We start from the raw sequence: 14,636 nt of genomic DNA, 5'->3' as shown, positions 1-14,636 counted from the left end.
TAAGTCTTGAAAAGTATTGTTGATCAGCAAAACTTTCTTGTGAAATTAGAGCCACTCAGAGCTAGAAATAAAATATTACACAATTATAGATTTAATTTTGGGCTTAGCTACAAGTAAATCTAACACAAGTAATCTCATCATTACTGGTTGTTGTAGAGTTTGAGCTYACCTCAAAACATGACTTTTGAATATGAAGTTTAAGAAACCCTAAAAGCCATGTTTATATTGTATAATTAAATCTCTGGTTTCAATTCAAAAATGGAAGAGAAAACCTCTGAACACATTTAGTTTAACAACAGCAACAAACGTATAACTTAACTCAAACCCAACCGGYCTGCACGCAWCCCCACACTTTGCCACACAAACTTCTTCTATTTACAGACTCTTCGCTTCATCTCCCATGTGGCAAATAGGAAGGCAAACGTAAAAACAACTTTTTTAGGTCATCAAAAGTTAATAGGATAATTGCTTATTTCTCCCTGTGTGACTGCACGTCTCTGATGCAGCTCTTATCTCGTGTTGCGCTTTATTTCTATGTCACTCTCCTCTCGTCTTCCGCCTATATGTGTATGTGTGTGTGTGCGTGTGTGTGTGTGCGTGCGTTTCCATAAGGGGATGAGAGGAGCTGAGTGGCACAGAACACAAAGACACATCAGAGGGGGCTTTTCACCAGCGCCCCCCACCTCCACCCCACTCTTCTGCCTCTCTCATCCAGCCTCGCTGCTCTTTGTTGCAGAGCTGAGCCTGCACTCTTGCCGTAGTTCCTGCTGAAGCCCGGCTGCTCTTTAAGAGGCCGCTTTGTCTTTTGGTCTTTCTCCGTCGCTCCCTCTCTCTTTCTTTTTTTTCGCTGATGTCAACAGAGTGGCTTCACAAAGCTCCGTGCCTGCCTCTCGAGCACACCTCATTTGGAAAACCACAAAAAAGAAGAAGAACGAATGGAGAGGAGCGGCGCAAAAACAAGAAGGGGACAACTGTGCCAATGCTTTCCCTCCCGCTGCCTTGGCATCAAGAAAAACATGTTTTCAAAGTTTCCCCCCAGTTCGTCTCACAATGCAAAGACATTACCTTGTTGTGGAGATGGATTTTGCTTTAATGTAGACCAATTAAATGTTGTTATATGGCTACATTCATCAGATGTGAGGGGCACAGTCACCCCTAATGAGAAAAGCATGCAGGTGTACGCAGGCGAGCACTTTTCTTAGGTTTTCAGTGACTGAGTAAAAACTTACAGCTCTCTCTTGATAACAACTTGAGGACATTTAAGATGCTCTTGCTAAATTTTATGACTGCATTAGTTATAAACTCAAAATATTTTTGTGTGGATATGGCCATTTATAGCAACGGAAAATGCTGCAAAAACTCAGTGAAGTTTTTTTTCTCCGCTGTATGTAAAACCATCCTGGAATTTATTCTGAATATTTTCTTCTGCTAATATGGGTCAGAAGCTGCAAACACATTGAGCCGTTGGACTTTTTCACATTTTGTTGCAACCAAACAAATTAAAACCTTGAATTTTATGTAATAGACCAAAACAAAGTAGGACATAATTRGAAAGCAAAAGAAAAATCAAACATGACTTGCATACTTATTCTTTGAAAGAGGGAGATTGAAAAATAAGAACTGACTATAATCTCAGAATTTTTTTTTAATTTTTTTTTGCAAAGAAAAAGCCAGAATTCTGAGGAAAAAAATATCAGAATTTAAACTTTTCTCTAAAGTTTTGAGGAAAAGATGGATACTGTGCCTGCAAGCATAGATAAATTAAATTTAAAATTTAAGATGATTATTATTCAAACTTAATACCTCCAGGAATGAGGAACATTAACTTTACAGCTTCATTAACTGCAATGCCTCCCTCAACATCTTCAACACTATCTACTGTTTCTCACACACTGTATAGAAGGAGATTATCACCACTACATTGTTTATGATTAAATTGTTCTGAGGGCTTTTTAATTTTAGTCAATTGCGGTTTTATGTCTGCTTTGTTCTGATGCAACAACTGTTTCTAAAAGTGCTTTAAAAATAAATTTGATTTCACTTTGGCAAACTGCAAATGGAAATTTTTATGGTTTTCTTTCAAAAATGGCTCAATTCTCAGCACGCTCATATTAGTGCACAACTAATAGCTGTCAAGTTAATACTTTCTCCCAGGTGAGCTTTGGCTCTCTGCAGCTCCTCCAGAGTAACAGAGAGCATACCGAATTGCTTCTTTAATGAAAAAAAAAAAAACACTAGTTGCTTATCAGGTAAATAGAGAAGTAAGTTGGTTGCACTGAAATTTATGAAGGAATATGATAGTAAAAGAAGCTGAATACAAATGCACGCCACACTTTTCAGTTTTTTTTTTTTTTTTTTAAGAAAACAGCAAAAGAAGCATATTATTTTCCCTCCTACTTCACAATTATGTACTTTTATGTAATGTCAGATAAAATCCCAATAAGGACACACTGGGTTTTGTGACTGTACGGTTAGAGCTGCAACTAAACTTTGTCGAAACATTTACCTTACAGGAGTCGATTCGATGCTGTGCGATGATAGAAACCTTCTCTACCACAGTTCGAAGTCGAGACTGTGCAGCGTGCGAGATGAATGTCACGGCTTCCATGGGAACCTCCGTCACTCCAAACTTCTTAGCTGTGAAGGACATTTAAATATGGTATATATACACTATATAACACTTCAAATAAACACAACATAAACACGTCCATATCTATTGCGTAGCATCCACACACGAGGAGAACTGCACAGATTATCGAGGGCAATTAACTTGTAGATAGAAGACTCATCACATGGAAAAGTTAATTTGTTTCACAGTCTTAGTGTGAATTCCAGAGTGGTTTTACTAACTGAACTTCTTCCAGTGTGGAACCGACATTGACCATCTCTTTCTGCAGAAGGATAATTTAGTTTCCTTGGAGCAAAATTCATCTGAAGACATAACAAAAGAGAGGAGGACAGACTTTGGTAGGGTTAGTATCTGTTTCCAACCTCCTTTTAAATTATTCCATTAACATAATTTTCTCTCTGGCACCCTTTTAAGTAAACCACACCAATTATTTAAGTCAGCCGAACAATACATACACTCTTCAACTGCTCAAGCTTTGAACAGATGGAGGAAGCCCTCTTGCTATTATAATTGCAGTGGCAACGCATGCGGCAATACCATGAGGTCRCAGGAAAACTGCTAACAGGCTTCCACTCCCTAAAAGTACAATCTTTCTGGGACATTAATATTTCAGAAAAGGTTTAGGAGATTCAGCTACAGAACGAGAGGAAAATTTCTGTGAGCAAAAACAGTTTCTGGAGCTCATACTAATTATAACACTTCATCTAGAAATAGAACAGACTAATGATCAACAAAGCCTTAGTGCTTTGGGTTTTACTCCAACTAGAGGAAAGATGTTGGAAATATTMTGCACCATAGTAATTAGAAATACAGGATTGCAGTTTTCTTGGGCAACTCCAATTTCTAWCCTACCGATCACAAATGTTAAAACTGGAGTCATAAATTAACAAAACATAATTAATCAATAATAGCTGGGGCACAAGGCTTTGCTGCAAAACGTGCATGTTAGTCTGATAACTAGAAMATTTCCGCARAAATTTAACCGGGGCTTGCCAAAGTGTGSCCGTCAGTTGGAACCCAGCGTTCTGATGCTAAAAATTAGCATCAATGCTAAAGTAAGCTACAATGTACTCAGTAGCATGTGGAGAGTTACAAGCATGTTGAGTAACATGGACTTACTCTGTTCAGTGTGTTAAAATATATAAGCTAAAATAAGCCAAAATACTAATGTTAGCCTAAATGCTGCCAGTGCCAGGTATCACTAGCATGTTGTCTTACATTGAGTTCCTCCAATCAGTGTGCTAAACATGGCTAATGTTTAGTGTTACGCATGTTTGGCACACTAGTGGGGGGCTAATGTTAATGAACTGCCTTCTGATTTTTACTTTTGCAAAAGTAAAAGTCAGATGTTTACTTCATTGCACTTACTAGAAAACACGCTCATCGCTTAGCAACAGATTAACAACAAATATTGTTATTGTTCAAAAAACATAAGATTTCTTCTGCTCTTGTGAAATACAACTTATCTTACACTATTTAATAAGAATTGTGCAGGTGGTGAATTTTTCAGAAAAGTGAAAATGTGTTTTTTTTATGTCATTGGTGGTGTATATGTTATAAAACAGACATTCAACACAAAAGTAAAAATCTGATTTATACTTTGTGGCAGTTCGTAAAAAAAAAAAAGGTTAATCTTTTAACATCAAATTAATGACAAGTATTATTATTGTTTATAAAACATAAGATCTTTTGAAATAGTGCTTACCTGTTTAGACACAAGACCTTTACAGTTGGTAAATTTTTGCAAAAGTAAAAATCTGATGTTTACTTTGTGGCACTTGGTTACCAGAAAACTGGCTCATCGCTTAGCAACAGGATAACAACAGAAATTGTTATTGTTCAAAAAACATAAGATTTCTTCTGATCTTTTGAAATACTSCTTATCTTACACTACTTAACAAGAATTATGCAGTTGGTGAATTTTGCAGAAAAGTGAAAATGTTTTTTTTTGTTTATTGTTTTTTTTTATTTTTTATTGGTGGTTAATATATTATAAAACAGACATTCAACACAAAAGTAAAAATCTGATTTATACTTTGTGGCACTTGGTTACCAGAAAACACATTCATCGCTTAGCAACAGGTTAACAACGAAATGTTGTTATTGCTCAAAACACATAAGATTTCTTATGATCTTTTGAAATTTATCTTATACTACTTAAGAATCGTGTAGTTGTTGAATTTTGAAAAAAAAGTGAAAGTTTTTTTTTTTTTTTCCATTGGTCGTAAATATAAAACAAACATTCAACACAAAAGTAAATATCTTATTTATACTTTGTGGCACTTTACCAGAAAACGTGCTCATCTCATAGCAACAGATTAACAACAAATATTGTTATTGYTCAAAAAAATTTCTTCTGATCTTTTGAAATACTACTTATACTACTTACCACGTAACAAGAATTGTGCATTTGGTGGATTTTGCAGAAAAGTTMAAATGTTTTTCACTTTTACTAGAAAATTTAAACAGGGTCCGCCAAAGTGTGCCCATCAGTTGAACCCAAATCAGGTGTTCTGATGCTAAAAATTAGAAACAATGCTAAGGTTAGGTAACCTGTACTCAATAGTACATGGAGAATTGTAACCATGTTGACTAACATGCACTTAGTAAATTCAGTACACTAAAATTAAAAGTGTTTTAGCCAAAATGCTTATGTAAGCCTAAATGCTGGGGTATCACTTGCATGTTGTCTTACTTYGATTTGCTCATTCATTGTGCTAAACATATAGTTAATCAATAAAAAAATAGCTAAAATGGTTATTATAGGGAAAAGGCTAATGCTAATGCTTGCTCCGCAAGGCAGTGCGCTAGTGGGTGGCAGTGGCTAATATTTTTGGTAATGTTAATGCAATGTCATGCTCCTAGAGAACCTAGTTAGTGCATCGTGAGACACTAACTATAATAAAGGTTCATTCTATTGATGGTAGAGTATAGACATTTATCGTTTTCTTCCACTTCACAATTATGCATTACTTTTTGCTGCTCCATCACATTAAACCTCAATAAAATACATGAAGSCTTGTGACTGTAATGAGAGAAAATGTGAAAAACTTTAAGAGACATGAAAAACTCAATGTTCTACTTTCATATTRAAAACAAACTTGGATTTATATGTTGTAGATCTGAAAGTGAGTTAAGTCTAGTTTAGCATTCAAAGTTAAAAATCACTTCCTACAAAACTACATGCTCTAAAGGGCATGTACCAACACTCTTTTAGAGAAACAAGCCATCAAATTAATTTATTTAACTTCTCATGTAGTAGAAGAACTTGTTTACACCATATTTTCAGAAAACATTTTTCAAGCACCCCTACGTGTGCTCAGAGACCTGTAAGGCAGAAGAGGACTATCGTTACTTTGAGGAGTTGTTTCTAGAGAACCCCAGCTGTGATCTGGGTCCCTCCTCCCCATGTGGCTGGACAAKCCTGGAGAGCAATGAGGGGAGGTAGAGAGAAGCTTGATAAAAGACGACTAGCATAAGTGTTTGTTTGCTAGGGATAAATGAAAAAGCGGAGAACAAACAGAAAAACACACTACAAATGTTATGGACATGGATGCAAGATAGAATACCTCTGCCAAATAAAAAAAAAAAAWGGAATCCRGATATTTATGCTGAAAAATRTTTTTTATGAAGTAAGGAAAGAATCATGATGAAGTAGGATGCTAATATGATAAACCAGGGCTGTACAATAGAGTGGAGCAGCGGCTCTTCTCTGATTGAGTAGAGCTGGCAGGCTGGGGGAGCCTCCCTTGGACTGCTGTCAGCTGTGAGCGCGCAGAGACCAATCACTGACACAACAAAGCTGCATAAGTGCCACTTCCCCAGCAGGGGGCACCCTAGCCTCCTGCCCCGTACCATGCTGTGTGCTACCCCGAGGAAAGATTTATATTTTAAAACAACCCCTCTACCCCAAGGTGACGGGATAACAACCATGCCAAGWGTCCACGTAACGAAACATGACCTGCAGGTCCCCCATGCTACACTAAAGATACTTTAATTGAGATGAAACAAGATGAGGGCGCCAGGCTCCCCGTCTTGTGGAATTACGTTGTGTGTTTTTTGATCCGTTGCACAGGAGAAATATGCTAGGCAAAGTTTCATTTGGAGTAGGAAAACCCTATATAACTTTTTATACATTTTAGTGTGYATTCTAAGAATATTTAATGGCTTAATATGTTTTAGAGTTAGAAGTATTGAAAGTATTACACCTAAACCGGTAGCGTCTTTTCCAACATTTTATTTTAAAAAGCACACATTTTCTTTCATACTGTCCTTTTTCTGACACAAAGAATTTAGTATAACCCTCAATCTGTAAGCCATCATAGATGATGACATTGTACGTTACCAAACCCTCTTGACACCCATCRMGGTGTATCACTATAAACAGGGAACCGATTGACTGCCATTACCAGGAATATATTCAATGGAGGTGAAGCATAGAAAAATAATGTAGCAAAGATCATCTGGGTAAGGAAGCAAACAGGTGAAAAGGGGTGACTTCTGATTATCCCCTAAATATATATCTGTGGAAATACGTTTTGACTCAGTACTATGAAACAATTGATGTATATGTATGAATTCATTAGCCAGAAATCTGGGTGGCTGTAGGTTCAGGTTTGGAATCAATTCTGTTCATCTAATCCATTTTTCCTGTAGGACAGTTTCAAAAACYTKAATAAATACAACTGAATATCATCAACATAAATATGATAGGACTATATCACCTTTATGTTGATGATATTTTGCTTCATTGGTTATTTTAGTCCAGTGCACACAATAAGCTGTCTTTTGTGATGAAATGACTATCTAGTTACCTAATGTCACAGTTACCTACAGTTAAACTCAGAAAACGCCAAAACTCTTACTATTGCCCGTGAGCACCACCAATTTGCCAGAAGGACCTTGGTGAATTAAGCTCTTCTGTTCAGTAAAGTCTTGGAAAGCTTGGTGTTAAGTTTGGCTCCGCTATGACTGTGGAGTCATTAGAGACAATAAAGTCCTGCTTTTTCCAACACAGAAACAACACTAAGCTTTAACAACTGAAACACTGTGTACCATCGGAGTTAAACTGCACTAAAAACAGACTGAATCAAAACATCGCCGCTATGTTTCATTTCTTTAAAAACAGCCTTTTTTTAGTCAGTGGGACAGTATGAGAGTCACTCTTCAAAAGACAAACCCATGAAGTATTTATGTCTGTGCCCGAGGTCCAGTAAGTTCAGTCAGCCACTGAAGAATTGATTAAAGGAGGTGAAAGAATTGTTAGGTGCAGCAAATTCAAACCAAGTACAAACAAGAGAATATTCAGCATCAGCTACGGAGGGAGTCAAAATCATCATTGTCTTTAGTCATGACACTCTAAATACAATCTGTCTCATAAAAAAAAATGGCTAAAGACAGAGTTTCTAAAAAAGCTGCAGAAAATTGTTTTTGAATGTTTATCAGCATGTTAGGAAAACCAACAGAAACCTTTGATTTATAAGAATTTGGAGAATTCCGAGAAATCAACCTGGATGAATTTCATCTTGATCAACCCTTAGTAATTTGACAGTCACAACGTCTTTTTCAAATCTTTTTTTTCCATTCAGCGAACATACTATGCTAGCAGCTACCAGCATTTTTTAAACACTCACAGAGTGGATCMTCTGACTGAGGGAAGAAAAAAAAAACACAATTAGCTATTTTCAGCATCACAGAGGTACTCAAAATGAAATGCTTAAATTACATATCTGCAGTTTATTTAGGCTGCAGAAAAAGAGAGTAAGACTGTTAGCAGCRGGAAGGCTTGAATGTGTTTCAGTCAATTTCCTCAGTTTGATCTCCTTTGCAGTATTGAACTTTTATTATAAACTTTCTGGATTTGGAAATGTTTGAAGCATTTAAAAAATCTCAGAGCTGAAATAAACATTTAAKTTGTCTAGAATTTACATCAGGAGACTCTTTTTTTTTTTTTTTTTAAGATATAAATGTTAACTGTGCAAATTCATGTTACGAGATGCAATTCTGACTTTTTGGTGCTATTCTTATATCTTTTTATCTTCTATCTTCTTATTTTATAAAGTTCTTAAAATTGGCTTTATTTCCAGGTCAAATGATTCACTAAAAATGCAGATAAAAATTTGACCACTTCAGTCTTGTGTTGCATGATGGATGATGTGAACAGATCTCACCAGTTTCCAGGATTCGTCGATGTAGCAAACCCGGATGGAGAAAGGCCTCGTCTTTACACGACCGGATCTGYGTTCCCACCAGCTCAGAATTGGTTGCAAGTATTCTGGCGCTCTCCTCATTCAGATTCACCCCGGCCATGGAGGCCACATCATTGATGTCATCATCGTCTCTGTAAAATTTGAGATTAAAACTAACTTTAGACGTTTATGTTATTTGCAGATGTATACGTAAAAACATAATAAAATCAAAACCAAAAAGACATTGAAATAGGCTAAATACTAAGAGAATTACAGGATTTAAGCTGGTAATACAGCGCCCTCCTCTGATACGGACACCCCCAACAATGTATACRAAATCCTTAAAAATCATTCTGTTATGGGGCTTTGGTGACTCCAGGATGTCCTCCTTTGATGTTGTTCTCTAACAGTGAGGATTAGGGATTTTTTTTTTTTTTTGCCCCCCACCTCCAACCATGTGGTGGCAAAAAAACAAGGGTCGTCATCCAGCGTCGTCTGTCACAGCTCCAGTGTTTGCGATCCTTAAATAATTACTTTGACTGCAAAATACGTACAGGTGAGTAGCTATTCATATGAAGATGTATTCTGACCAGTGAAGTTCAACACATATCTTTCTTACTTGAATGGGATGTTCTCTTACCTTTCCAATGTTGAAAATTGGATTTCAAATAGACAACATTTACATGCTCTGATCTGACTAACTTAAAATGAAAGGTATGAGTTATAAAAATGCTTCAGAAAAATGCTAAGTTATACAATTTAGACTTATTTGTCCCACTACTACCTCAGACTTCAGTGTATTTCATTTATTGGGATTTAAGACAAACAAAAAGTAGAGTGTAATTGGGGAATGAAAGTTATGAATGTTTTTTTTTTGTTTTTGTTTTACCAACAACGATTAGCATACTTTGGCATGCCTATTATGTTCAGCCCATTTTACTATTATTCCCCTAAATAAAATCCCATGCTAGCAGACAGAGTCTCCCAATGTGCAATTAAATCTTAGTATAAATCCAGCTGTGAAAGCCTCAGAGGTTTGTTAAAGGACCAAGAAACACACAAGGTAGGCCAGGGAGCTAGATAAGTTGGAAAAATTCAGGTACTTCAGAAGCAAGTGACAAATATTAGTCATTTACTTCACAGACATGAAAGAGTGGCAAGAAGAAACACACCATCAAACAAAGCTACAACAAGGATGAAGTGTCAACTTGGAATCAAAATTCATCTCCTTGAGAAACTTGTGGATGTTTAGAACTTGTGAAAACCAAAATAAGGTAGAGAATTCTCTATTTATGGGAGACAGCAGACGTTTTACCCAACCAAATACACACAGAGCGGTAAAGTAACTTCTCTCTCTGGTAAGAACGGCATAACAATGCCATATCTTCACATTACTGATAGTTGTTAGAGGCTGTATTGACGCGTGAAAAGCCATATATTCAACATTAAAATCCTCTTTCCCTATCAGTATTCATGTCACAACATTATTAACATTTACTCCTTGAAAAAAATATCTCAGGGATCCGTTTTTTTCTCATGAATATTATTTGCCTGGGAGAAATTATGCATTAGTTTTTCTTTCCTTTTTTTTTTTTTAGACAAGGATATACTTTGGTCATAATGGCACAGGCTTCTCATTCCAGGGTCTATTAGTGTCAACACTTAGAAAGGCAGGGAGATGAAGAGTGTTCAGGAGGAGTTTGCAGGGTAAGGATGCTCCTGAGGATTGGCAATAAACAACAGTCAACAAGCTCTATTTACACACCGCTCTGCAACACCTCCTTAYGCATTTTCTTTATGCGCTGATCATTCCACTTGTAATGTTTGCAATGTTTAGATGGTATTTCATTTTAGCAGAGACAGGAAAAAACAAACATACGGAATTYGTGCCGTGGTCGTTTTACTTGCAGGTTGGGACGTCAGAAACATTTCCTGCCTGTATATTTTCCTTGTGATTTGACACCATGAAAAATCCCCCTGCGATCACTAGACTTGGCAAGTAAGGATTGTGATTCTGGCCTGAATTAGCACAGCAGTGACATGTTGTGTTTACAGGACTGGCCCAAAGCTAGCAGCAGATTTCCTGAGTGTCTTTCACAGAGAGAACAAAGACCTACAGAACACACACAGGGTGGCCTCCCGYCACTCACTGGCTCAACTCAGTGACCGTTTACGTCCGTGCTGCTGTAGGTTGGTGTGTGCGGTTGTGTTGCTGTGATGTTGTGTACGCAGGTTTACAGGGTCCAAGAGTGAATTCAGGCATCTTGGAGAGTGGGCACAAACCATCAGCCAGCTCCATCCTGCCGAGGCCCTACTGCTTCTCGGTACTGCCGCAGAGAGCCGATATGAAACCTGACACCACGGCGGGAGGTTGACAAAGACAATTAGAGTAGTTCCCAAAACACCACACACTTGTACCTTCTCTCTCTTCCCTCTCTTGCTTTTTTTTTCCAACATTCTAATTAAACCTTCAGAGTTAATCTACACAACATGTATGGGTCTGTGCCGRATAGCATACCTGAGGATGCTGGGGGCCACATTTTCCAAGGTCAAAAGAGAGGCAGCCAGTTCAACGACTTAAGAAAAGATGAACATGGAAAGGACTACTGAACTAATGCCAAACAAAAGCTGGTAAAAGTCTGCTATACCCATGTACCTCTGCACTCATTGAAAATATCTAACAAATACAATCCTAAGGGTATTTTCACACCTGATAGTCCAATAAACTCTGTTTGATTGGGAACAAAAATTGTAACATTTGATGAATTTTTAGCAGGTGTGGTTTGRTTTGCTTTCACACTGAACTGTGTCAAAAGACCAAACCCTTTGAAAAACMTGTTCCCCCTCTTGCCTGTGGTGGCGCTACAACAGGAACGATTGAAATAAACAACAACTATTACTTGTGTACTCTATGAATCTGACCTTTATGTAGGAGTTAAGGAACGACAAAATAACTTCTTTTTTAAATTTTTGTTCAGTTTATCTAGGAGACCTCAACAAATCCTGCTGGATTTCAGATCATTTTCCTTTGGTTTCACAATTATACACAATTTTGCATTGGTTTATTGCTACAGCATGTTGGTACAACCACAGCTGCATCTGAAATCAAACAAAATGTGCTGCTTCATTTTGAACCTTCTCCAAAAAAAAAAAAAATACATAATGCTCATTTTAACAGTCTGGTTTCATGGTTACAAATGCTATCACTGTGGCTGAAATCAAATAAAAACAGCAATGACGGCTCTTACATTAAATGAAGGGAACTAAATATTAAATTCAAAATATTCCAGATCGTACCCCTGAACTAATAAAGAGGCGATGTAGTTAGCTTCCACAGAAGCTAAAGGACAACCTCTCAGTTATTGGTCAGGTTTGGCTCGGGGACATGGAGCTGGGGGTCACTTGAATACATATGCATGCTGTTTCCATATCAAGCCTGAGTCTCAGCCAGGGCATGCCATAGGTGGGACGACTGAACCTGCCATTTAAAAGTGGTGCGTGTACATTTGTGTGTGTGTGTGTGTGTGTGTGCGTGTGAGTGTATGGAGGTCTGTTCAGATCCTCTGTGTCCCTCACACCCGCTTAACACCCCCTCCCTGTCCCTGTGGATAAAGGTCTCTGAGCCCTTGCAGGGGGCCCCTGATTGATCCCTGTGACTAACACCCAGGCCATGCATGCTGTTGCATCTATGCTGAGAGAGATGAGCCACTGGAGTGAGGTATTCTCCTTAAGGCACCTTTAGGTTCCCTGGGCAGTTCACTGAAAATGTACTCATGATCCGAATGGTTTCAGTAGTAGCAATGGATAAAGAGAGGCCAAACAACTGAGCAACAAGCTAACAAGCACAATGTTTAGGAAGTTACTGTAATTAATTCAGAAAACCACCCACACTTGGTTTGCACAAAATACCTGGATAGGAAAGATTTTGGTGTAAAAGAAAATCTCAGAGGTGAGATGAGAGTTCTAAACCATCCTACATGTATTTATTATATTTCAAATTCTTAGAGATCCTAAAAGAATTGTCCAAAAAAGCAAATATGGACATAGTTATTATTGTTGCTACCCATAATCCTGATCTAAATTATTAATTGAAAGATAACAGACACATTTCATTTGTGAAGTTCCTTCTTCACGTAACAAGGACTCCAGATCGCAGTTTACAGGCCAACAAGAGACGAAACCACAAATGCATGGTGTTTCAAATTCACTGAAAAATTCAAAAATATAAAGCACATGTATGGTACCTTGATAAAGTATTCATACYGCTTGAGTTTTTTAAATGTAGCCATGTTACAATCAAAGGCTTTAATGTATTTTATATGCTAGACCAACACGAAATGGAAGGAAATGATACAGGTTTTTCAATTAGTTTTGCAAAAACAAATTTTAAAGATGGTGTATGCATTTGAATTTACCACGTCGGGGTAGGTTTGAAGGTACAGATATTGTTTTATAAGATAACCAAGCTTAGCCCTTCAACTTACTATCATGACCCTCTGACGCTTTCACAGATCTGGCCTCAGTTTACTAGATAGGCAGCTTCTGGATGCAATTGTTTGCAATGGACTGTTCGTAAAGTGGTATGAATAAAAATATATGAATGGATTCCATCACATAAAATCCCAGTAAAATCAGTGATTTTAAAAGCTTTTCAACGTTTAAGGGGTATGRATACTTTTGCAGGGCCATGTACCATGTTTATATTCTATTGGAAAACACACCGCTGGATGTACACCCTGTAGAACAAGGTTGGATTTGTGGAACTGAAACTGAGCTTGGCGTTTGGCAAAGGGCTAAGGGCCTCGGCTGGCTCGCCAGTGATTACAGCGGATGTTGAGTGTTTACAGAGGGAGAAGGGTGGAGGTGGTGTGGCGGGGGGGCACGGAGACAGCTGCTTTCACTCTGCACTGTAAACCACACACACACGCACACATACGTACAAGCACTTACACAGAAGGCTGTAGCTACATTGGAAACCCCACAAGCCCTGCAGTGAGTATGTGTGTGTTTGTGCTACAGCTGGCCCGCTGGGACCAGCGGTTCAGAGTGACAGCCATACACACATCAGGCCTGGCTGCAGCTGAACACGATTCAGGCTGGGTGGAAGAGAGGCTGGTGGGTGCAAACTGACCAAGCCAGCTGTCAATTTATTTTTCTTACAGCCAAGTTGTAGTTGTATATTTTCATCTATTTGTTGCTGATTGTTATTGATAAGTCAAAAGATTTTTGTGAATGAACCCGTCTTTGTAGCTCAGGAATTTTAGGTCCAGTATTCTTGCGTTGATCTATTTTTGAGTTGTGTGAATGAAATTTTACTTGACCTGAGTATATTAAAAACTGTATGTTGTGATTGCAAACATTGACACTGCTAAAACTTTTAGTAACTCAAAGTGCAAATGAAATACTTTTTTTGAAATTTGTCAACTAGGGTTGCCACTAACAATTATATAAGTAAGAAATTGTCTTGATTCTCATGATTAATCTGCAAAACAAATTGGCACAYTCTGCAAATTTTTCTTTACCCTCTTCAACATGTTTTATACAATATTAGAAAGACATTTAAAAAATGCAACTGTACTGCCTAAAATGCAATAACAACATTCCTATATGTCATGGTGTGTAGTTTAAAGTGGACCCAAATGCAGAGAGGCAGAGGCTGCTTGTAGCTGAAGAATGTTTAATGACAAAAAATGATGAAAAAAAACTTACAAAACACCACAGGGGACACAGGTAGCCAGAGCAGAACAAAAAGACGAATACAGGAACAAAACACGGCAGGGAAACAATGGGGAGATAAAGACATAAGACAAGAGGAACCA

At 37.7% G+C, this 14,636-nt stretch overlaps 1 protein-coding gene across 1 annotated transcript in view; it reads right to left on the bottom strand.

Moving 5' to 3' along the window:
• The window catches only part of LOC103462632 (transcription initiation factor TFIID subunit 4), a 94,938-nt gene that overhangs the window by 58,365 nt on the left and 21,937 nt on the right, over window positions 1–14,636 (bottom strand). The window contains exons 9-10 of the mRNA XM_008405533.2: window positions 8,800–8,969; window positions 2,507–2,637 (exon numbers count right to left, since the gene is read on the bottom strand). Coding sequence (XP_008403755.1) covers window positions 2,507–2,637; window positions 8,800–8,969 — 301 coding nt within the window. The remainder of the gene's footprint in view (window positions 1–2,506; window positions 2,638–8,799; window positions 8,970–14,636) is intronic.

The sequence above is a fragment of the Poecilia reticulata genome, linkage group LG3 (genome assembly GCF_000633615.1).
Source record: "Poecilia reticulata strain Guanapo linkage group LG3, Guppy_female_1.0+MT, whole genome shotgun sequence".
Lineage (NCBI taxonomy): Eukaryota > Metazoa > Chordata > Actinopteri > Cyprinodontiformes > Poeciliidae > Poecilia > Poecilia reticulata.
This window is presented reverse-complemented; position numbering and strand designations above follow the sequence as displayed.